Source organism: Argentina silus, assembly GCF_951799395.1.
Source record: "Argentina silus genome assembly, chromosome: 1".
Taxonomy (NCBI): domain Eukaryota; kingdom Metazoa; phylum Chordata; class Actinopteri; order Argentiniformes; family Argentinidae; genus Argentina; species Argentina silus.
Window position 1 is genome coordinate 6960149 of NC_139655.1, and position 24456 is coordinate 6984604.

A 24456-nucleotide genomic window follows, 5' to 3' on the forward strand; every position below is an offset into this window, starting at 1 on the left:
CACTTTCAGCACATTTTACTGAGATGAAACTAACACAATAACAATGTGTCAAGGTCATTTCAGTCAGAATGTCGGTAGGCCTACTTCGGCAAGCCATAACTTCTCACTTAAAACCTAGTTTTTGGTCATTAATAGTCAAAGAGAGTTTCCCTGCTCTGAATGCATATCAAGTCCTCAATGCTACAAATAACACTTTATAACTTCAGCAAGTTAGCATCTAATCAATGTATATACATTTAAAACATTCTAGTGTATGGGTGTGTACAGATACAGATACTGTTGCTGTCGACTACACCGACTGACAGTCTTTGGGTAATCTTAAAACGAAGGCCGATCTGTGAGTAATATGTCAAAGTAATCTACGTCAAAGATATAAAAAGTAGCAATATGAGGTTCAGAGCTCTATGGGTCCAGAAAATGATTATTTACTCTAGGTGGGGGACCGGGTGACAAAAGTGGAAGGACAGAGAGATATTCAGAAAAACTTATTTACTTACATTTATTTAATCAATGTTCAAAGTACATTCTAATTTGAGTTACTGTAAATATCACCTGCTGCACAACAACAGCAACAACAACAACTTTAACAAAAACATGTTTTGCATGGGAGACTTTCATCAGGTAGCACAGTGAATTGTACGTCAGTCGTCCTGTAAGCAGCCGTTGCGGCACTTCTACCAATGATGAATGAGAACGTTCTGTTCAGTTCCAAAATATGAGTGAAATAACATGGGTGTGTTAGAAATTCCATCTGAATGAATTGTTTTGGCTGCAATCCAATGGGTGCTTCCAGCGCCAGTTAAAACACAGATAGCGTAGTTATTGTTATGTTAGGAATTACCCAGAGGAGGGATTTGTTGGAGTATGAAAGGGAAATAAATAGTGACACAAACTGGATTTGTATGGTTCAGCGTGGATTTTTTAGCGGATCAGACAATGTGACAGGGAGGTTATGTGAGGGTAGAGAACAGAGCTTGGGGGAGAAGATGTAACTTATATGCCCTCCACAAGTGCAGACTAGTTCACCACAGGTTGCCAAATACTGTAGATTTAAAAAAATCACTGGTGTAGCGCTCCACCCATTTTGTCATAGCCATGCACAGTTAAAGAGTGTTTACAAACATGTTACAGTAGTTAGGGAAATGTTAATGCATGTTTGGTTTAAATCAGAACTTTATTTGGCTGAAGGTCAACACTTTTCACCATGCAAATAGGCCCTACATGTTTTCAAGATACCAATTTGTTGTTGAACTTCCAGACGATATCAGAATGCATATTGACTACATGTATTTGCGAGGGGATTGTAGTTAGAATCATTATTTTTCCAGAAGCTGTTTAGCCCTGAGCCTTAGAAAGATATGTTGTGTACTTCATGTGCACTGTCTAAGTAGCAAGCACACATTAAAGCCAATGGGGAATAGGCTACTATGTTTACTGGCCGAACACATCGGTATCTTATACACCATGAATGCAGTAGCAGGTTCAGACATTGTACTTGCAACAGATTTTAAATGTTAAACCTTGTCTTCTTCAAAACAACCTGTATTATGCCTGTACCTTACAAACTCTATGGGCTATATTTTAATGCACAAAAAAACTGGCAAGGGTTGCTGGTAGTGACGTTATGTCTGAAATATTAGTGCTATTTTCAAGGCCAGAATTATTTCAGTGCACATGATGGCACTTGACCTGGTCCTTGTTGTGAACACGCATATTTTCACCAGATACCGGAGACGCAAATTGCCAATATTGAGTTTGGACAGCTCTGCGCTGGCTGGCCCTAAAACTGCTTACTGTAAGAGATGCTTACAAGAGATGCCCACCAGTAGCTGCAACAGCAATGTTACACAATGCATGATACTGTGTATGACGACTATCAAATTCACAGCGGCAGCAGCATGCTAACCCTCCTGTGAAATCCTCCTCTTCTCCTCAGCTCAGTGTGCCTCCAGCAAGAGATGTCCTGGTAGCACCTGATACCCTGGGGGAAGGGAGGCCCGCCACTCCCAGCATAACACACGCTCTCTCGTGCGTGTGTGTGTGTGTGTGTGTGTGTGTGTGTGTGTGTGTGTGTGTGTGTGTGAACCACCTCTGTCTCCTTCTGGTCTTACCCTATTCCTGTTAGCTTATGAAGGAGCAGACAGTGTGGGCACATAAGCCCAGAGCTGCCTGATCTGCATTCGATACTGAGAACAGCCTGAGGTCTACCAACCACAGGGAATACGCCTTGCAGTCAAACCCAAACTCAACCTGCTTGTATTTTACTCATGTATTCATCTGTTTATTTATTTATTTATCTATTAATTCATTTATGCATTTATTTCAGCTTTATTGTTTATGGGCTTGGTTGTTCACAGTTCATCAGTGCTATCCATCATGTATGGCCAGATTCAGTAAACCGATACATCAGCAGTGTAATGTTGTAATCAGCATAGCATGGAATATAAATCAGATTCAAATAGGGCTGTAATGCATATAATCCATCAGTTTGAAATAGTTACAGACAACAGATAAACATGTGTTGATTAAATGATTAATTTAGTAAATAATTGATTGATTTCTTCATGTATTTATGGATTGAGATGATAAGAAAAGTTTTGGACAATACAGCATCTGGAGCATTGAGAAAAGTCTTTATAATATGGTCAATGTGAAATGGTGTAAACATACTTGCATTTGGTGTTTCAGGACTGAAGGCCATTCCTCTAATGAATTCATATTCATGTTAAACTATTATTTTCAGACATCCTGCCTGTTATAGTCTTAGTAATACTGTAATGTGGGAGAATACTGTAGGTTCCTGTAGCACAAAGTAACAGTGTTTCCTCTGCAGTCAAAGTGTGAGGGCTTTGCTGCCTGGCTAGCCCAATAAAAGATTGATGAGCCTCTTCAGGTAGATACAAAGCTGGATGTCTTGTTTATTAATGCGCTCTGATTGGATCCATTAACTGCATTGTGTAAACTAATCACCATGTAATGCATGTTGTCGTTTTGCCCTAACTGCCGATAATGTATTCCTCCCTCATCTTTGCAAATGTCGTTATTTTGTAATAGACTTGTGAAAATAATGTTGTGTCAGGGGTAAGGATTTTTGCCCAATGTAAGCATGTTACACATTGGATTGATTGAAGCATGTGCACTCTAGCTTGCCAATGGCCATTAAGAACACTTACTCAAATATGTAGACCGACACGACATGAGCTCAGACTGTCCAAAGAAATAATCAGAGATTCCATGCTTCTTATCAAGTGTATTTGAATGACACAGTGATGTTTTCACACCTCCTATGAAGACATACACGCACACGTACACACACACACACACAGACACACACACACACACACACACACACACACACACACACACACACACACACACACACATACACACACTGCGTATAGTATACCAAGTAAACCAAAAGCACACCAATTATAGTCTATACATATTCAACATCGGATCAACATAATCGACTAGTGCCACAACATCCAATTGGTTGTATCACAAGACAGTCCACTTCAATGCATCATATATCAACTGTTTTTAACAGATGCTTTCATAATTTATCTGGTTGAAAGATGGGATATTATTGTAGGCATGCTATCTCTTTTCCGTGACATGACACTAAATATACATCACCAGCAACATGGGGAATGGAGAGCAGAGATATGTAATAGCAGATCTTAAGTATCACTTTCTCAAAGGGGAAACAGGTGCTGTGCATAACAGTAGCATAAATGATTTGGCTGACATCCAGGTTACCATTTAAGGGATCAATATCTTCAAAGGATATGTACAGTGTCGCAGCATTGGTGATATTCAGGTGCACCGTTGTGACTTTGAAGTGTAAAATAGCTAGATGTGTATTCAGCTTTCAGTGCAAAGGAAAGAAATCATAGATTTCTCCACTGAACAATTTTGACCCAAAGTGTACTGAATTGAACTGTGTAAATTGAAATGTATGATGCAAACAACTTTTGAAGTCTTTGCCAATTTATGTTTCGCCAGCAAAAATGTTGACTCCATAATGCAAAGCCTCAGGATTAATATATTGTATACTATGATTATGATACGTCTAAGATATTCTGCTGCACATTTGTTTTCAATTATGAATAATCCAGTACAACATATCTAGAGTGATAGTTGTCTCGTTAGACTTATGAAACATGCATGTGTTCGTTAGACAGACACAGCAGCCTTCGTTATAGTCTATAAATATTAAGACTGTGGCCTATTCTTCTCCAGCAGGTTCACTCCCAGAAAGCTATTTGAAGTGCCAGTCACATGGGAACTCCGCTTCACAAGGAATTGCATTACAAATATTGCACATGTAGAAACAAGAAAGAAAGAAACAGTACAGTATGTCACGTTGTTTTCTGCCATTAAACACTGCTGAGACAGTGTGTACCCCATGCTGTGGTGCTACAATGGTTGTTGTTTGGAGTCGTCCCTAATGGATTGGTTTGTACATTCGATAATGCTTGCTGCTTGGCATATTCCTGTCAGATTAGGGGGGTTTGAAGAGAGCAGGAGCTATGTTAGCAATGTAAACACATGGTTGGGTGCCACAGCAATAGAGGCGAAACAGCCCAATAATGAGGGGACATACATGTCTGACACCTCCCCTTTGAAGCAGTTAAATGAGCTGAGGCCATGTTTTCATCACTTGTTTGGATCATTTCTCTAGACCCATGCACGGCAATGTGAAAGTACAGAGCTGTTTGAATTTATGATGAATGGCACCCATGACTTATACATACTGTACGTGTTATTGTTGGAACATCACAAAGAAAACACAAATGCATGAGCAGAGCAGCCCCCTTTATGAAAACACCCAAACACATGCACACAGTGTAATTACAAGATGACCATGTCCATTCTGCAAGTGCCCCCATTGTTCTAAGCCAGTAATTCTAAACACACCTGCAATCCCTTCCTTCCTCCATTAAGGTTCCCACAGACACAATATGAAGGGCTGAAAGGGAGAGTCACAATGATGTAATTACTTTTCCAGGTTCCCAGGATGCACTGAAAGGAAGGGGGAACACAGGACCGTGGCTAAAGAGCAAAGCCGGTTTGGTGCTCTTGAAAGCCGACTTGAGGAGCAAGGGTCTCAGGATTACCCTGATACATGATGTAATGGCACATTGCTGGTTAAGCTCCACACACATCAGTGACACAGGATGTTCTTGTCCAGAGTATTGAGCATGCAGGCAATCAACAATAATGAAGGTACAAGGTGCTGTTTTGCCTTGTTTACCTGCTGTGTTTTAACAAGCAGAGAAACTATGGAGCATCACGTTTCCTCTGCAAAGCCCAAGGATGTTTATGAGGCATTGAGTGCTATCACAGCATTTGTGTTACCCACCAATACACATCCCTCTCAGTTCTCTGATAAATGGACCCGGGGGAGTTTGGCGTTGTCAAGCAAAAGCTTATTACTGCTGGTACAAATTAGCCAAGCAATGTCTTCGTCTGCAGTTGTCATTGTGGCTTCTAGAGTGCTTGATAGGGAAGCGCTCTTGAGCTCTTGAGGGCTGAAGAAAGTCAAATGAGTCCTTTGTTTAAATTGGCATGTGGTATGCTTTGAAAATTGCCTTAATTTATTTTATTTTCCACCAAGCTGAAATATCTAAGGATTTTAATGGGTGTACAATTTAGATACTAGAATGCACATTCTAGGAGGGGAGACCAGAGGCAAATGTAGCATTGTTTGCATTCAACTCTATTACTCAAAGAATCATCGGTCTACTCATCATTTATACCATTTATACCTCTAAAGACGATGCTTGGATCACAGAATGGATTTTAATCCAAAAAGGCTGATGTTACAAACTAAATGCGGAATGCAAAAAGACACACACACACACACTAATGCTCCATTAACAATGTGTTGATCCATGCTGAATCCTCAAAATCAAAAAATAATATCTTCATTCTTTGAGCAACAAAACACAAAATTACATCTTAACGAGACACAAAAGTCCTCCTCCTGCAGCTATCCGGAAACCATTTTAAAATTTGCCAAAAACGGGTCCTCGACATAGACAGAACTACCTGGCACGAGCGTCTGAAACAAAGACAGAGTGCCTGTTAATGAGCTTGACAGCCTAGACACACATAGAGCCTTTTGGCGGATGCGGCTGATTAGGACACCCAAACTGATTATAGTAGGGGAGATGTGTTTTTCACCTCAACACTCGCACGTGAGGCCAAAATGGCGGCGCTCAACAAGACTTTCTTCAACCCGTCGAAGGTCTGTTGGCATCCTGGTGTCCAGGTGGGGCATTATTTGCAGTGGCTGCCGTGCCCTTTAACAAAGTGTTGAGTGGTGCAGCAACTTTAGAGAGGGCCACCGGGCCCTAACCAGGAAACCCAAGGACCGAACTGGTTTCATTGTCTGGGGAACTGGCCACTCCCTCACCACTTCGGTCTTGAAAGGATCTGTAGCCACCCCCTTCTGACTAATGATGTGTTCCAGATAAGATACCTCACGTTGGGACAATCAGCACTTGAGGGGTTGAAGTTTCAAGCCATGATCCTGCAGTTTCTGAAAAACCTGTTCCACGTGAGTCATGTGGCTCTTGAAGTCCGGTGAACACAATAATTTAATTGAGGTAGATCAGCAGGGAATTGTTCACCATTTCTCCCAGGCACCTCTGCATAAGCCTCAGGAAAATTGTTGTGCCACCAGTGGGGCCGGCCCTTGCTGTCCCAACGGAAGTCTGGCCCAAGGGCCATTAGAGGGTGGGGCCTGGTTACAGAATATCTAGGCTGTAATGGGGCACATTGTGTGTTCTCATCACAGTTTGTGTGTGTCCTCCGTCCATCATGACATCATCATCATTATGGGAGGGGTCATGACCTTCAAACTAGCAAAGGACCTGGTTAAAATGCAGACGTTATTTAGTTTGGAAATGGTCGTGGAGACATGAACACGGAAATGAGCCAGCCAGTGGAGACACTCACATTCACTGAAGTCAACCCCTCATTCCCCAAACAAAACTCAAACATGCTGTAATTTCAAATAGGATGTTTACTCGGGAAAATTCATCATAATACATGTTACAAACTTTGCACACGCAGGCTTTTGTTGCTTAGGTCAGCTTCCAGCGCTAAGAAATATTTGAGGCTCCCAGGCAGTACAGTAGGTAGCCAGTGAGCCACACACGCAGGTCGCAGGTTACATGGCCACAGCAAGCAGTAGACGCCCAGAAACATCCAGAACATTTTGGAAAAGCAAATTCAGGCAGAAGGGAAAGGTCTTGGCAGGAGCACACACTGTCACAGACTGCCAATATATCATAAGTCATGATTCAACATGGTTATTTAGTGACATTTTCAAGAGGAAAGTATAGTTAGTGATTTAGGTTATCTCTGTGTTCATGAGTTTAGTTGTAATTGTATGTTCAGGTACAATGTTGAGATTCATGAAGTATACCTCTTGTGGAATTAAGAGGAAAAACAGACACGAAAAAAGAAATGCCTCTACATTCAATCTGCCTTAATTCTTGCAATTAACTTTGTTCAAACTGACACTTTAATCGCTGAACTACACATAATTCATTTATCAAAAGCTTCTTTCTGAGTATGTAACACTTTCTCAGTATTCCCCCTCTTTTCTTTTGATACAACACAAGTCGTGTTCACACTAGCTGTAGCTGCTGGGGCGGTCTGCCAGTTTGGCTGGTGTACCTTATTTTTTGGTTGTTAGGGGAGTGGGGTGGGGGGGAGGTCTGGGTTCCCTTTTGTATCTGTGTGCTTCTGATTCAGTGCCATATTCTCTGAAGCTGAAAACAGTAACATCAGTAACTCATTGTGCATGGATGTTCTCTGGAATGGAGCCTGTTTTACATTGATGCACTGTATGGTACTTGAGGTAATACAGTACTGTATCTATGTGGTCTGGCCTAGTGTATTCAGAATGATTGTTGGCAGATTATTACTTTCTAAACATTTGATTTGTCAATGTGACGAGACAGCCTAGCTCATTTGATATTTGACCCATAGCAATCAGTGGCAGGCAAGACATAACAAATCATGCTCATCCTAGATATTGTCTCAGCTATACTTGCCTCACATTGACCACATTTAATTTGAAGTTGTTCTTGTCTTCTGGGGGATTTCAGAGGCCAAAAGGCCACACTTAATCCAATAAAAAAGCTTGGGCCTTAAATCTGGCTAACTGAGAATAAAGCAAACTATCCTTACCCCCACATTGCATGACAGAGATCTACAGTATCTTAAATTCTCTAAAACTGATTTTTACGGGTAATTTGGTGGGCATTTCCCCAGAAAGTTTTGTAACAGTGGTCCCAACATAATTTCAACATAAGGGAGCAGAATGCTCCCCATTTTTGTTTTTTGAGTGCTCTTTTTGTGTGGTTGCCTATTAGTGCTTAATTGAGAGTGTCCTGGGATAAGCTGCAGAAGAATGCAAGTCTTGTCCAAGCCCTGGCCCCCTCCCAATGGGGGTGGGACAGGGCAATATAGGAGGGGCTGTGGGCAAACGCTTGGCTTAGACTCCCCCCTACCCTGCCTACTTGGCTCAGACTTCCCCCTCCCCGCTCCCCTACCTACTTGGCTCACACTCCCCCCTCTCCCCTCCCATGCCTTCTTGCCCAGTGGAGGATGTATTTGTCTCATTTTTTGTTCAGTTTAGCTTTTCTTGATAAACAACGCTGATAATATATGAATATTTAATTTATTTGGGAAGGGAGGACCATTTTTTGCTGTTCATTTTTTCCCCCCTCCTCCCTCTACTGTTACATCTTTGTTCCATTCCCTCGACTGCATGTTTACTTACTTTTCGTTTGACGATCAGTTGTAACAACTTCAAAACACGTTGGCACAGAATATACAGACAGATGTTTGCCATGAAATATTTATCCCATAAATTGTAACGTGAATTCCTCTGTGCTTCCAAGCAGAGCCAACTTGTCTATTATTAATGATGAATGGGCATTTTTTTGTCTACTTTTGATTTGTAAAATAGCTGTATGAGTAGTTTCTTTATTTATTTGTATATATGTACGTATGGGTGATCTGTGATGGATGATCGGTGAGAAAGAGCAAACTCAGGTCTGTTTTTCTGAGATGAATCTCCATCTGAAATCCATCTTTATCTGTTCTCCTATGGTGATGACTGGCTGTTCAAAGATATTCAGGAATGGGGGACATCTGTGGAGATAGGAGCCAAACTGGTTGTGTTGGGGGAGACACAGGTTCCTCCCACTGTTTGACATAAATAAAAGGGAATAATAATGTGCACGCCATGCATGAGCAGCATATTAATATAGGCCTTTATGACAGTACCTCCATTTTAGAAGAGGGTCTCTTTTAGAGATCTAGTACTCACCTGATCCCACATTGGGACTCCTCGCTTCACCATTAGCCAGATTAAATAATAAAGTGGATAGGCTACATCTGTAAAACAAGCATGAGGACGGCTAAATTCTGGAAAAGATGGAAGTCACTGTACATAGCCCGGACATTGACCTACTGTTGCTTAGACCTAATCTGGCTCTGTATGTGTGCCTGGCTGTCGTCATGTACATTCTCAATGCCAGACGGTTTCTAAAGGAGTAAAAGGATGGTGGGAAATTCAGAGGATGTGATTAATTGGCATTCAGGGAGAGTAACTGTTCTCCCTCTGCCGATCACAGGAGCAGTGAGGCATGACAAGCATACACTATCTCATACTTTTCATTAGGCCAGGGATGGTGCCAGCTATAAACTTTATGCTAAACAGGACTGACACGCCTGTCTGAGAGTCCCAAAGACCTTTAGACCTCAAACAAAAAACAGGATACGCACAGACAAAACAAACAATGTGCCAAAAATGGTTCTTTCTAAGTCTGTGATGCAAAAAAAAAAAAAGGAAACGAATATCAAGACTTTTAACTGAGGAAAATTTGAGGGAATATAATAAATCGAATGGATGCAGAGAATCAATACAACACCGTCCTCAAGTGATTAAGTGAACCATGATTCTGGAAGTTTGCCTTCTTAATTTTCAAAATGTACGTTTCATTTGTTGCAAGGCATTTGCAATCAGCAATATGATTTCCTTTCAAAACTAATTAAAAGGTAATCAATAATTAAATCTGGGTCCATCCCTGTGTCTTAATGTTAAGTTTGTATTAGTACAAACAATGCCTGAATTCAATTCCTTCTGTTTACATTTTCTTGTCACAGCTCCAATGTTGAGTGCTGTAGAGTACTGTGGGGTGTGAACCAGAGTAGTGCCTTCCCCTTTCAAACATTAAAAAGCCACTTCCTGGATATAAGAGCTTTATATTGGGCAGAGCAGCCAGGGCAGTACTTGTGGTAAAATGGATGGAGTGATCAGAGGCCTAATTATGCTGAACCATCACCATGCTGACCTCGCTGAGTGGGGAAATCACCTCTTCACTGAGAGGAAGCCACCAGCTCATAATAAGGGAATGTTCTGGAGCTTCTCTCAGCAGTATACTAATATCGCTGAAGGAGGATAAGGAGTATAAGTCACAACCTTCTTCTGGCTGAATCTCTATTTAAACACGAAAGATGACATTGGCTGGGTAGGACTGAATGTACAGAGCTGAACAGAATTTAAAAGACTAAATCAGACATGACAACAATGATTTCTGATTGGGAGTCCCAGATTGCTATGTTATACTGTAGATATGTTGAGTCTCCTGAAATGCACAGGAACAGTGTTGCACTACATGACCCACAGTTGCATGTTTTCCCAAGGGTGGGAATGCATTAATTTCAATGCAACCCCTTAATGATAAAAGCCTAATTTCTAGCCATACATATTCCTCATCCAAGCATGGGAGGTGCATTCATGGCAACTGAGTGTTAATAATGTGCAGAGCAGAACAATTATGTCACAGTGTTTGGCCTCTCATGTGAGAAAGATAGCCCTCCCCCCAGAGCGATACAGTATGCAAATGCGAACTGCCTGAGTCTGAGAACCGAATAGTGTGGAGCCGGGCCAGGCTACTGTTCTGCATGGGGTGAATGGCATCTGTAAGGCATTCATTTATGGGGGGGGGGGTTGTGGTTGTGAATTGGAGCAACATTCCATGGGAAACAAATGGTTTTCCTTGTTGGAACCCATGGAAAACAACTTTTAAGTACAGTATGTAACCCATATAAAAAGCATTTCACTCCATGCTTGGTGCGAACCCTCAGATTGTTCAGTGGGAATAAGGAATGTGGAAAATGGAGAACCACATAACAAGCTGTAGGGTGACAAACAGCTTAAAACATCATGAGAAATGAATGTGAATTGCACTGCCAGAGTCATTAAGTGTGGGAAAATCATCCCATGGCTGTTGAGGTTTGCTTTTTCAAGTCGGATCACACAGTGGCATAAGGACGAAAGTATCAATGAGTAATAAGTATGATTCCAAGAAAATGTAGAGACTAATTGAATTGCCTAAATGTGCGCTATTGATTTTTTCCACTCCTCTCTTTATCCTCCATGCATAAATTACTTGGACGTTATTTACACCGCACCGTTGGAGGCATGTGGAGATTGTTAAAAGTGACAGGGTCAAAGTGTCCTCCATGCTCCATAAATTATGCGTGAAGTGCACATGTTTAATCACACGGCGGACAACATGAGTGAACAAACGAGCCTGACCTTCTCAAAATTAAAATGCAAAATAACCTGTTGCCGTTCACCATACTGATTGAGTCTGACACACTGTAGTCTGGAGCCTCCTCCACGTCTTGGCAGGACAGACCCCTGTCAGCCTGTAGGCCATAAACTGGACATACATAGGCCATACACTGACAGGTCAGATGGTGGGTTTCCTTCCACATGTTTGACCCAGAACATTGGAGTACTTGCAGAGTTTAAGTATGGCATGCTATTTTTAGCCATGATACAAAACCATGAAAAGTAATATACTCTAGTTGATTCTTACAAAGATTTTAAATCTTAATCTTCAGTCTGGTTAGATGGTTAATATGATCTCTTTAGAATTTGATACTGTGCACTGGTGGCATAGAGGGTTTTAACTGATTTAGGATATTGATTTAGCGTACATAACCATGTCAACTATATAAAAGAACATTACCATATTTTCATGGTTTTGATTTTTCTCCCCTACCCACCTGTTCTGTCTGGCAGTTCCATATACATTGTATTTGGAAGAAAACGTCTGTAAAAAAATGTCCCTGCACACTCAACAGAAATAGCTTCCATTCTAGATATCTGATTTTCTCCGAGCACGCTGGGGTACTAAAAGGTTGTTTACTTCCCAGAAAATCATTAGCTTCAATGTCAACCTGGGTTATGAAACCTTTTAACATTCCTAAGTGCTGTTTCTAAAACATTAAGCATTAGCATGTGAGAGAGGCTGTCCAGATCCCAAGTCATTTATATTTTACTACAGGAACCTTTGACCTGGGGGCTTGACGGTGAAACAAAACAATAACTCTAATAATTGGAAGAGATGTTTTACCCCAGAAAAGACCTCTCCATTAATCTTTGAAACAGATAACATGTCAGGTGAAAATAGAAAGTGTATGCCTCTTTGTCTCTCTTCTCACTCCCTCTCTCATGTGTTGTCAATAAAGCCTTCGGATGACCCCTCTTAATGTGTTAACACGTCTTTTTGTGTCCTTTTTGTGGATGTCTTTGGCAGGTGCAGAGTAGATACTTGTTTAAATTGTACAACTTAATTATAGAACCTGAAGTTTTCACTTGTGTGGTGACGAGGGGTGCGTGAGAGACATTGCTGGAGATACCCTTCAAATTCCTAAAGCACATCCCTCATTAGATCATGTTATTACAACCCTCATAACAACATTGAGGGAAAACAAAACAATTCCTCATCTTCTAAAATAGAATTTCAATGTTTCCTCTGCAGATTAAGCTCAATTGGGTGCAAGGAACTAACTAGAATCATCATACTACAGTAACTCCCCTGATAAATAATTTCTGAAATGTGCTTCAGTATTTCAGTCAATAATTAATTAGTTTGACCGAAAGGGTAAAGCCAAAGTCTGCAGGTGAATATTTAGGGATTAGATTTTTCAAGATGAAGGGAGAGACAGATTAATATTCTGTGTAAGTATTTAGTTTCCAAAAGCTTACACTTATTAGGACATAGGATTACTTGAAATATAAACATTGAATGTACAACATTTTCCTATATTCATACACTACTGGCACTTTACTATGCTTCCAGCCTGTCTGTGATGGGGATAATGTGGGGACATCATTGGAGGGGGCAGAGGGAAAGCTAATCCGACCAGAGCATTGTCAACTCTTCCTTTGGCACATTTGAATGGATGACACTGTAAGTACAAAGTGAAAACATTCAGAAAGTGTGAAATTAGAATACACATTGTTAAGACTCCTTCTTGCCATATATTTCTCTCGCTCTCTCTCTCTCCGTCTCCCTTCCTCCGCTGGGCATAACAAGCAGAGAGGAGGCAGTTGTCATGGTGATTAATGCAAATGCATAGAGTTAACCTGGAGAAAGGATAAGGAGGCTTTTTGAAAGCATTTCAATCCTTGACACAAACTAATAAGGGTCTGTGTTCTCTCCAGGTGTAGGGGTACTCTCTCTGAGATTAAAAACCATACCTGTTTTTCACAGCTTCATGTCTGGCAGGATGTTTGAATAAAAGTTTGGATTATTAGAGTATGCCTATATCTGAATTAAGAACAAGGGAACATTTCACAAGATGTCTCACCATGATGTCCATTGAAAACATAACCAGATTCATAACCAGAGGGAAAATATTTCATAATAACATGTTGCCTGGTCACAATGTGTTTGATAAGCATACACTATGCTATTATGTATTGAAGCAGCTAAGCAACAGCTGTTTCTAATGTCATGTTATGGAAGTAGCATGACAACTGTAATCATCAGTGTAAACAGGATAGCAATGCATACCATCTACAGCATACTTTTGCATGTGATGTGACCTACCAGGAATTCAGTAAAGAGAGTGGAGGATAGAGACAAACACAAACCCATTATGAAAGAACGTGCACTTACCACCTCTCACCCGTTCTTGACTGTTCAACCCTGTGATCTAAAGGCTAACAGTCTGCTTTAGTCTCCTCTCCTGTGTGCAAAACTATCTGGCAGAATGACATAAACCAAGCACTGTGAAATCTAGTTACATGGAAAATTATGATTTTGACCTGGGTTGACATTGTATTCAAATAAATGAATTTACCTTGAGTTTGCATCTGTTGTTTCCCGTACTCCTAAAAACAGCCACCTCTCTCTGAGTTGCACAAAACACGCACTCTCCTTAGGATGCATGCTTATTTGTGAATTTGGCAGACAGTTTATTGTGTACTTACAGCAAGGCTTTTGTTGAGCGTATTTGAATACAAGTAAACCCACTCACATGGACTCATTTGTAAGAGGTTCTCTTGTATTGAACCTGTACTAACACACAGACATGTCCCCAGTCAGGACTTGCACTATTGATGTCACCCTGACTTTGCTTTGCATACGACTCAGACATGCTCTCCTGCTCACCCGTAGTTCTGTGACAAGGTCACGCTTAGTGACATCACCCTGGTGAGATCTGCTAGTTACCCCCCCCGCCAGCACTCCCAACGTGTCACCCATCTCTCTGAGACGCCTCTCTTGGATATGAGCTCTCCCGAAGGCTGTGTTTCAATTTTCAAACAAATCATGACGCCTTAATAGTTTGTCGTGACGGAAATTCATCTATATTAAAAGGAAGTGTGCAGCCGTTCTTCCTGGCAGTTCTAGGCTAAAATGTCTAATCACACTAGTCCTCATTTGTGGATTACATTCTCAGATCCTCTTCTCTTCCTGGAACTAATTGCAACATGGTAATTAGGTGAAGAATCTAATTTAGGTGAATTATTTAAGTAAATATGTATAATACTATTATTGAAAGAGTGTTTAAAGATGGAAGGACCTTGTGATGGAAGGACCAAGTGATAATGATGATGATGATGAAGACGACATTGGCTGTCACGGTGGGTCAGTGACCTCTGATTTCAGCTCTATCAATTTCCACACCGACCAAAGTCATAATAGAGCCCATTAACGGGGAGGCGGAGAAACCCCTGACGCTGGCACTTTCAGAGCGAAGCCTGCATGTGTGATGACTTGCAGTCGGGCTGGCTGAATGAACAGGGCTCTGGGCCTGATAATCTCCCTTTCCTTATTATTTCCCCTCTTTTAACTTGCTGTGTGCTCCCATTGCACTCCATTTTCTAAAGTGTTTATTGCACTCAGGCAAGGCAGTGTCTGATGTTTCAAACAGCTTTGTGTTAATATCTCTGTTTAGTTTATATCCCAACACAAGGGGCAAATCTAAGTTGTGCAACATTGGATATTCATGACTTCCACTTATTGAAATGATTATGATGTTAAATGGCCGTGACCCTCAATCTTTTTTTCTCCACCAAGTATTTCCTGGTACGTGCGTCACACGAAAAGGTGATTTATTGGCACCTGATAATCCAGGGTTTTAGGGGGGTCTTGAGACAAACGTGGGAAAGCATGCAATGCACGTACACATAATGTAACATCAAAGGTACTGCTGCATCCCATTGCAACATTTATGGGAAACATTATACCTATCAGTAGTCGCTCATCAGGGGATGAAAAGGAATCTATTCTAGAGGATGTGAATCACAGCTCAGTGGGACAGAGATTCTATATGTGACTCATTTCTTCGTTCCAAGGTTGCTGACATGGACTTTAGAAGGTGGTTTATTGGACCCAGATTAAACCCACTGCTGGACTAGAAAACCCTTAGGAGATTCTTTATCAAGCATTTTTTTGTTTTGTTTAATCTGGGATTCGGGAAACTAGTCCTCAGGAGTATTAGTCAATCCTTTGGGGCAACATGACAGGTGGTCATAGAGAAATAGACATCCCTCTAAGAGTGCTATGACCTGTATAGAAAAAGATTTGCTCAGATATAAGGCCATCAGTTCATATCTTCATCCCTATAGATGCAGCGCGGGTCTATCTGAGGAATATGGTTAGAGAGACCACTGGTTGCTGACAGCTTGTCTTGGCACTTTATCTATGTATCGTGCAGGGTAGCCATGCTTCTGAAAATGTTTTACAAGTGGATATCAAGTAAGCCGGCAACTCAGAAGAGATCAAGGGCAGCAGTGTTTGAGGCAACAACAACATTCATCCTTCTACTGGAGCTTGGAGAGGGCTTTACAGTGATCTTAATTATCAACTGAGGGCTGAACTTCAATTAAAACCAGAGGGGCTTTATTGGAAATCAGAGGGACCTAGAAGTTGCCCATTCTACCGCTGTAACCAAGGGAATAGGAAGCGGAAAGGAAGGAAGGAACTTTTGTTGTTTTACCAATTATTTTTTGTATTAGTTTGTAACTAATGCAACCCCTTTGGTTTATCAACTGCAATGTATCTTATCATTATTTGTGTCAAGTAGAGTAATTATCTAACAAGTGTATAAAAGGGTGATGCTAATTAAATGCCATAGGCTAGCAGAGATGGAGATAAATTATTTATACTGCTTTGATGAGAGCTGCAGTGTACAAGCAGCGCTGAAAGAGCACTGCAGAAACCTGAACTTTATAAAGATGTTTTGGGCTGCAGCCAAACCTTGGCAAAACAATCCAGAGTTAGCATGACTAGAGAAAAGGTGTCGTACGGTGTGTACGGTTTCTGTTTAGAAACCAGCTCCTCCAAGGGTGCAATTTGCTACTGTTCAATGAGATACACTCACTGAACACTTTATTAGGAACACCTGTACACCTTCTCATGGTGGGGGTGGTGTAATGGTGTGGGGAATGTTTTCTTGGCACACTTCGGGCCCGTTAATACAAATCAATCATCACTTGAATGCCACAGCCTATTTGAGTATTGTTTCTGACCATGTGCATCCCTTCATCGCCACAATTTACCCATCTTCTTATGGCTACTTCCAGCAGGAATTGCCTGATGCAATCATGTCATCATGGACCAGAATCTCAAAGGAATGTTTCCAACATCTTGTGGAATGAATCCCACAAAGAATTGAGGCTGTTTTGAGAGCAAAGGGAGGCCCTACCCAGTATTAGTGTAGTGTTCCTGATAAAGTGGTCCTAGCTGGAAGAAGGGGAGGGGAACCACTGGGACAACATGGTTAATGGCAAATGTGCAAGGGAGTAGGTATATTTACCCACCCTCTCATTCTATTTCCTCCGACATGGGTAAGAGCTTTATCAAAATGAGAAATGTATTATGCTTAACAAAGCGTTTTAGCTCTCCACATGCCAGTTATGCATAACCCCTAAGGAACAGTTTTATTGTTGTGGCTATGTTTTAGGGTTACGCAGCAAAACATAAATACAAAATGTTGATTTCTATCAGGCTAAATGTGAGTATTGTGATGCCATTTATCCCCTGTGCTGATTTAGTCCTCCTTGGGTACCTGTTGGGTATGAGAGAATTTCTCTTTCCATTTCTGCTGGCCAATTGCTATGCTATGAATACAATTAGAGCTTCATTACTGTACTGTTTGGTTTACTAAAATACCTGAATGAACAAGTTCTATTGGTGTTCAGCTCTACCATCTACCACACCTGATCATTATGAATGATCTAGTAAAGACAGAATCAAAAAATGAAGCAAAACAAAGTCTCATAAGAATGTCTTATTATTCCAATAAAAAATACATTCATACAGAAATATAACAATTTTGCAAAACAATTTCAAATAAAATGTCATAAAGCAAAAACAAACATAATTTTACAAAATGTTTTTTCCTTTTTTTTTTTTTCTTTTCTTTTATACAAAGATTCTGTAGAGAACAGGGAGCTGTGTGAAAGAGAGATAAGAAATGACAGAAATGGTTGGTTAAGATGCAAGCAAATATGAAGCTTGATTAAGGCTCGATTACCACCTGAATGATATTGGCTACTGTTACAAAGACAGGATGTTCCTTTCCTTGCCCACACAAGCATTGCTGCCACTCTAATTTTATTGAAGCAAGCTGTTTCAAGTTTGCACTCATCCTGCCGCTTCAACAATCTGATCTAAAATCTGTGCGTTACACTGAAGTTGTTGCAATGTCAAATTCCTTTCCTCTACCAAAGCATGGTATGTCCCTGATAGAGTAAGTACTTGTTGTATTTCAATGGAATTATCATACAATATCTTACATCAGTTTATATGATCATTTTGTTCCCTTACCCTGCAAAATATGTCTACAAATTCCCTTCCACTACCAACCAAAATAGACAGTTGGGTTGTTATTGACTAGATTTCCAATTTCATGTGTAAATCAACAATGAATCAGTTCAAATGGGCGATCTTTATCTTTTCCAGAATCCTGTTCACTCGTTTTTATAATACTGTAGCTCGACTAAAACAACGCGCCCCAGACAGGTCAATAACCAACTTACAGAGTCAGCAGTCTGTAACAGATTCTATGCCAGCAAAGCCTTTAGCAATTCATTACAGAGATGCAGTACAAGGCGAGGCCTGTCCAACTGGAGCTTGTTAATTACAATAAATCTTTAGCTTTTTTCCTCAGTCTTGGTTGCAGGCGATCTAGGCCCTGCCTTCACAACCAATGCCAAGCAGCTGCATAACTTTCTATTCATATAAACCTTGTCTTATACAAAGGTCCGTGTCCTAGACTCATCAGGGTGTTTGTACCTTTTGAGCAAAATTTACCTCAACACCAAATCCCTACAACTATAAACATACTACACAGTAGTAAATGCATTAAATACATTTTAAAAGTGCTCTCTACATGATGATTTTAAATATTATTTATTTACATTGGCTTTGTTTGATTACACTTGATGGATCAACAGGGGGCTTTGAAATAATATCTTCAAAAGGAAGATCGTTGTTGTACATGCTATAACACAACACTATAGGCTATTCACAATCAACAAGGGCTACTTATGGTCTCTGAAAACAAGGAAAGGTGCAAATTCATGTGAAATTGAGCCTTAATAAAGCTTTTCAATCACCCAGACAAGAATATGTGACCCCCAAGGAATAGTATGCCCCACAAGGCTAGGTCACATGCATAAGGCACCATTAAGGTCAACAGTGCATTATCAGGTAGAAAAGAAGAGAATATACAAAATCAAATTAGTCCTCAAGGCATAGATGAGTGAAAGAAAGTAGCTTAATGAATGATTCAGTTGCTAAGCAGTAGTGGTTTCTCCAACCAAAATAGAGAGAGAATGAAGTCATTAAAAAAAATCATCAAGGCTTTATGTACAATATTGTAACATTTAACCGTTCGTATTTAGCTGCACTTTATTGGAATTTACTTGCAGTCCTGATTACAAAGAACAGGAAGAGAAAAAACCCTAGAACCATGCAACACCTGTCTATGATAATGAAGTTATAGTATATTTGTGTTATACCTCTAAGCACACAGCTTAAACAATTGGACTACAAATGAGCTTTGTAGCATGTAAAACAAGCTACGTAACACATTGCACATTTAGTAGCTGCACCAAACACCAAAAAAAGCTCCTCTCATACAGGATAGGGTTTCCACTTTGGGCTGCTGACTGGAGGGGAACATGTCACCCCCTACTGCTCAGTGCTCAATCCCAACCCCTCAAGGCTTCTGGTGAGAAACCCCAACCCTCAGTCTCGCTGCTTGACAGGCAGACAAGTTCTTTCACACCCCTCCTCACATGACCACAAGGAAACAAAAAAACTGAACTTGTTCCCCAAAAACACCATTCAGTCCACAGCAACAGTAGTACCAGCCCCCATCCCTCTCCAATCTTCGCTCAGAGGCCAGTCAGACATTCACAGTGCACACATGCTTACCTCAGACAGTTTTTGTAAAGTACCAGTGTATCAGTTGTCCAGGAGTTGCCCCAAAAACATCATGCACCATACATACAAATCATTCATTCGTTTCTTTTTTGTCTTTGTTTTTTTTTCCCCTCTAAAGTCCCTCACAATTCGCTGCTTCCGTACATGATTTTGTCCTCTGTGGCAACAACCTTCAGAGCGCCTTCTCCAAGAGGTCCCGGAGGCACTGGGTATGGTGCAAAATGGCATGCTTTGGCTGGAACACGCTCCCCTCCGCTCAAGGGCAGTTCAACCATGAGGCTGGTCAGGAGACGACATTTTCCCTTCGCTGTGTTGGCGTTGGCCCGTTCAGAGGTGTCTCTTCATGTGGAGAGCCAGGTGGTCGGACCTGGAGAAACACCTGAAGAGAAGAATGAGAGACCTTAACTGCCTGGAGTGGAGGGTTGTATTTTGCAACAGCAGAATTGATCATATCATTCTGATAACGGCACAGCAAGGAGTTTTATAATGCATGGAAATTAATTGAACTCTCAGTGCAGGGAACTTTTTAAAGATATTTGCCATTGGACCGTAACGGTTACAGATTTAAAATCAGGTATTATGAATCACGTAATAGTCAGAGAGGAACGTTGTCAGACTGAAAGACTGAATTGGGGGAGACCAAACAAGAACTACTAAATGTGTCGATGTAGACAAAGATGTAGACACCCGTTCAATATTGACAACCTGATAATTTATCGTTTGCTCTCTAAAGGATTCATAAATCCATTCATCATGTGACGTATACAACAAATCAGTTAATATCAATACGTAGAAGCAAATCAATCCTCAACCGATCCTTAATTTAATATTATATATTGCAGAGTGTTGACAGATGTAGCTTACCTGTCACAGTGACTGCATTTAAATGGCTTTGCCCCAGTATGCTTCCTGAAGTGTCTGGTCAACTCGTCACTTCGTGCAAAACGCCACTCACAGCCTTCCCATGAGCACCTGTATGGTTTCTCACCTACAAAAAGAAAAGAAAAAGAAAAAAGAAATGTTTACAACATCAAATTGGCCAATTGGTGTGTGCTAAAGTCTGTCCTAGTCATTCTACTTTGGTCAGTTTCATGGTAATAAAACAAATTGATAGGAGTCATACAGTAGGTCACATTCAGTTGAGTTCTAGATTCCATTGGCCCTGTTGCACACTCTCCTTGTGCAATGCAAAACATTTTTGAAATGCAAAAAGTCCTCATGTCTTAAATGTAAAGTCAGACGTTTGGGTAAAAGCCTGCAGAAAAAAGCCACATGCAATTTCATGCTGCTAATCAAAAATAAAGAACGAAATGACCATTAAAGCCCCCCCCCCCCCCCCCCCAACTCAATGCCCTCCCTTTCCCATGGTGAAACCCAATCTGTTTTGAAGAACCATGTCCCTTTTATCCCCCATGTGCTACCCCTCCCCCACTTACTCAGTTACATTCCAGATAGATTAGGTCACAGTTTAGGTATCCAGTCATGCAGAGCTAATGCCCACAGAGTGCAATGGCACTCTTGCTGAGGACACACTATGGGGATCTTTAATGACATTACACGACTACTAGACAATGCCATTTGGATAAAAATGAATTGCAGAGACTCCATTCAATAACAAAGAGTCATATGTAACAGTGAGGCAGTAACCATAAGGGCCAGTATTGTCATAGGGAGATGAGCTCACCTGTATGAGTGCGCTGATGTGCTTTTAAGTGGGAACTCTTTGTGTAAACCTTGCGACATCCGTTGAAGTGACACCTGTGCACTCGTCTCCTCCCGTCTGGGGATGCATCTCCATTGACCAGGCCTATCTTTTCTGAACTCTTTCCGATGCCACTGGTTCGGACTTTGACTGGCAGGTGCAATTCAGTGTGTACGCTGCCCCAGCCCTGTGATATGCTGGGCTCTGGGCTGATTTCTGGAGAAGATGGCGGAGTGCTAATGATAGAAGGGCTGCAGGGTCCGGAGCCAATCAAGACAGACCCCAGGGGGTTCGAGGTAAAGCTGTGTGTTGGCGAGAGCTCCTCCGAACTGTCTGATGCCTCGCTGCTGGCATCCGAGTTCACACTGTTGGTTTCCAAGATTTGGCTATCCTGATTGTCCTCCTCTTTGACAAGAGGGATCTTTGGGTCAGACTCTGCCTTATCCCCACAGGCTAAGATCAGCTTGCTCCAGAGGTCCTCCTGGCTGTCAAACTTCATGTCAGACGTTGAGACGTAAGGTTCGTTCTGTAGATATCTTTCCAACTCCAAGCATGTCTGTTTCAGGACAAACAAACAAACTATGATCAGAATACAGACACTGAAGATATCAGAGCATGCATTGCATTTCTGAGAGCTACCAACAACACAGCGGAAGTAAAGCGGCATTTAAAGGACATTTCATGAAGTGCCATGTTTCCATTGGCTCACAGAGCAGACCAACAGCTAGTCTAGGTAAAACTAAACCTCACACTAAAACTAAACCAGAAGCTCCAAAAAGTGAGTTCATCACGAAAAAAAGGAAAAAAGAAACTCACATGTTATGACCAAATTAAAGCTGGTTTAATGTCAATGGGTTTAAGTTGACAATCTGAATAGAGCCATCACCTCATAAAATGTGTCTTAAGGTAGAGGAAGACTTAACAACCGTTCTCTTGTACCATGAGTCACGAATCAAATGTAGTGTCCTTTTAAGGAACTCACACAACTTCCCCTATGACTCATTCAGTTGCTTTTCCTCATGCAGACTGACATGCAATCACATCCTTCCCCCAAAAGTCTGTCAGTTTCCCAGATTCATTATAGATGAATTCAAGTGTCTCTCCAGCTTGAGGGTCATTCACTGGGAGGTATAACAGAAGGTTTAACAGATCAAAAAATCAGTTTCAGGCAAAATTCATATTGGCCTTCCACAATATTACCCAATATTTTCCAGTTGCACTAGTATTTACTCATGCACACTGGCATTGGTCATTGCTGACAGTCTCAATATCACAGTAGGCTGTACTCAAATCCAATGACCGACATGCAAATGTGCTGCAGAGAAATACAATCTAATCTTATTCAGTGAAATTAAAACTGTTTGTATAGGACTTAATAGGGGAGATAACCTGGGAATTGTTAGCACTTTCATCAAGCAAGAAATGTTTGTCACATCTAAAGCACTGAATTTCTCTATAACTGTTCAAATGTTTCCGATGGCAAAGAAGAAGTTGGCTCTGAGCCAACATCGCAAATGTCATGGAGAAATTACTTGGATCGATTTCAATAACGTATGAACTACACATCTCCAAAGAAAATGCATAACAACGATTCCGACCAGGAGCAAAGTACACTTTTGTTGTGTAAATTGTGGTCACATTCGAACGATCAAATTGTTGAATGAATTCGAACTCCTGGGTAGGCTACTTTCACATCCGCTTATTAACGAGTTCCGTTGCGCAGCATTTTTGAACGACAGAAACTTCACATTTCTTGAACCAGTAAGCTTTGACTTCTAGATCAATTGCAAGATCCATGTGTACGTGGTATGTAACTTAGAACATACCAAACCATTTAGCTGCAACAGAAACCTGGTTGCATCCCATTCATTTCGAGGCACCCTGGCAGACCCACGAGCTGTCAAACGGAGGCACTGATCTAGACTTGCACTGTGCACTCACAAGACGATTTCCCTCAAATCAGCAAGCTATATCATATGAAATAAGGGCATTGAAAGCTAAGTAGCAGAGTAACACACAGCTCCCCACTGCTTATACATTGGCAGATATCTTTTTTTTTCTTCTGAGAACGCGACGAGCAGGTTCAAACTTGAAACCAGCAGAATAGAGTTCTGCAAGAAATACCAACTAGGCTATCAATTTTTACTAGCTACTAAATTGGGTAAAGATATGACAACAATTTTACTTTTTAAATACAGGCAACGCATTGTTTGATACAATGTATCAATCTATTTATACATTCTTCCACGGTCGAATCCCATGCCACAGTAACGGCCAATCAAAACATAGGGTTGATTGGGGGACAGCTGCTGTCTATCCATGTTCAATCAACATTTTATGTTATAACTTTTATGGGTTAAATGTTACCTGCTGCCAATACTCCTCGAGGGAAGGTAATGCTGAAAAGTAGCCGGTGTCATGTACAATCTGAAGTTCCTGAAAGATGCTGCACATTGGTAGAACATCCATTTCGAATCCCAGATGTGGCTAGTCTAATAAACTGCACTAAATAAAATGTGAAAAAAAATGTGACAGGCAAGTATCCTTGTTGTAGGCCTACTTGCACAAGCAGTTGCAAAGGAAACAAGCGTTGTTTTGCTCCCCGTTCACAGGCGACTGTTCCTCACTTGCGTTGAAGTTCGTCTATTTGCAAACACTGAACTAAATGCGAGACTCCAGCTCTGTCAACTTCCCTATTCAAACCTCGCAACCAACCTACCCCCTCGTGACAATATTACGCTTTTAGAATGTTAACCAATGAACACGAATCGGCTTGCCCGCGCACATATGATATCACATCCAACCAATCATAATCCTCCCCTGACATAATTTTGTCCTGTCTCTTTTTTAATTGGTGGTTTTACTCATAGCTCCTTCACATTCATTGGACAGCTATTTTTAGAAATGTATATATGTGTGATGTACCCACTCACGTCCCGTCTTCTGTCAGTGTTGCTCTCTCTG

General features: G+C 41.1%; 1 protein-coding gene across 1 annotated transcript; it reads right to left on the minus strand.

The window, feature by feature from the left end:
- Window positions 1–17615: 17615 nt before the first annotated feature.
- Window positions 17616–24141, minus strand: klf6a (Kruppel like factor 6a). The gene is made up of 4 exons (XM_083673498.1): window positions 23860–24141; window positions 21475–22048; window positions 20655–20778; window positions 17616–20169 (listed from the first exon to the last, which is right to left on the minus strand). Exons 1-4 carry the CDS (start codon window positions 23959–23961, stop codon window positions 20118–20120), a joined length of 852 nt encoding a protein of 283 aa, XP_083529624.1. The 5' UTR covers window positions 23962–24141; the 3' UTR covers window positions 17616–20117.
- Window positions 24142–24456: the final 315 nt, after the last annotated feature.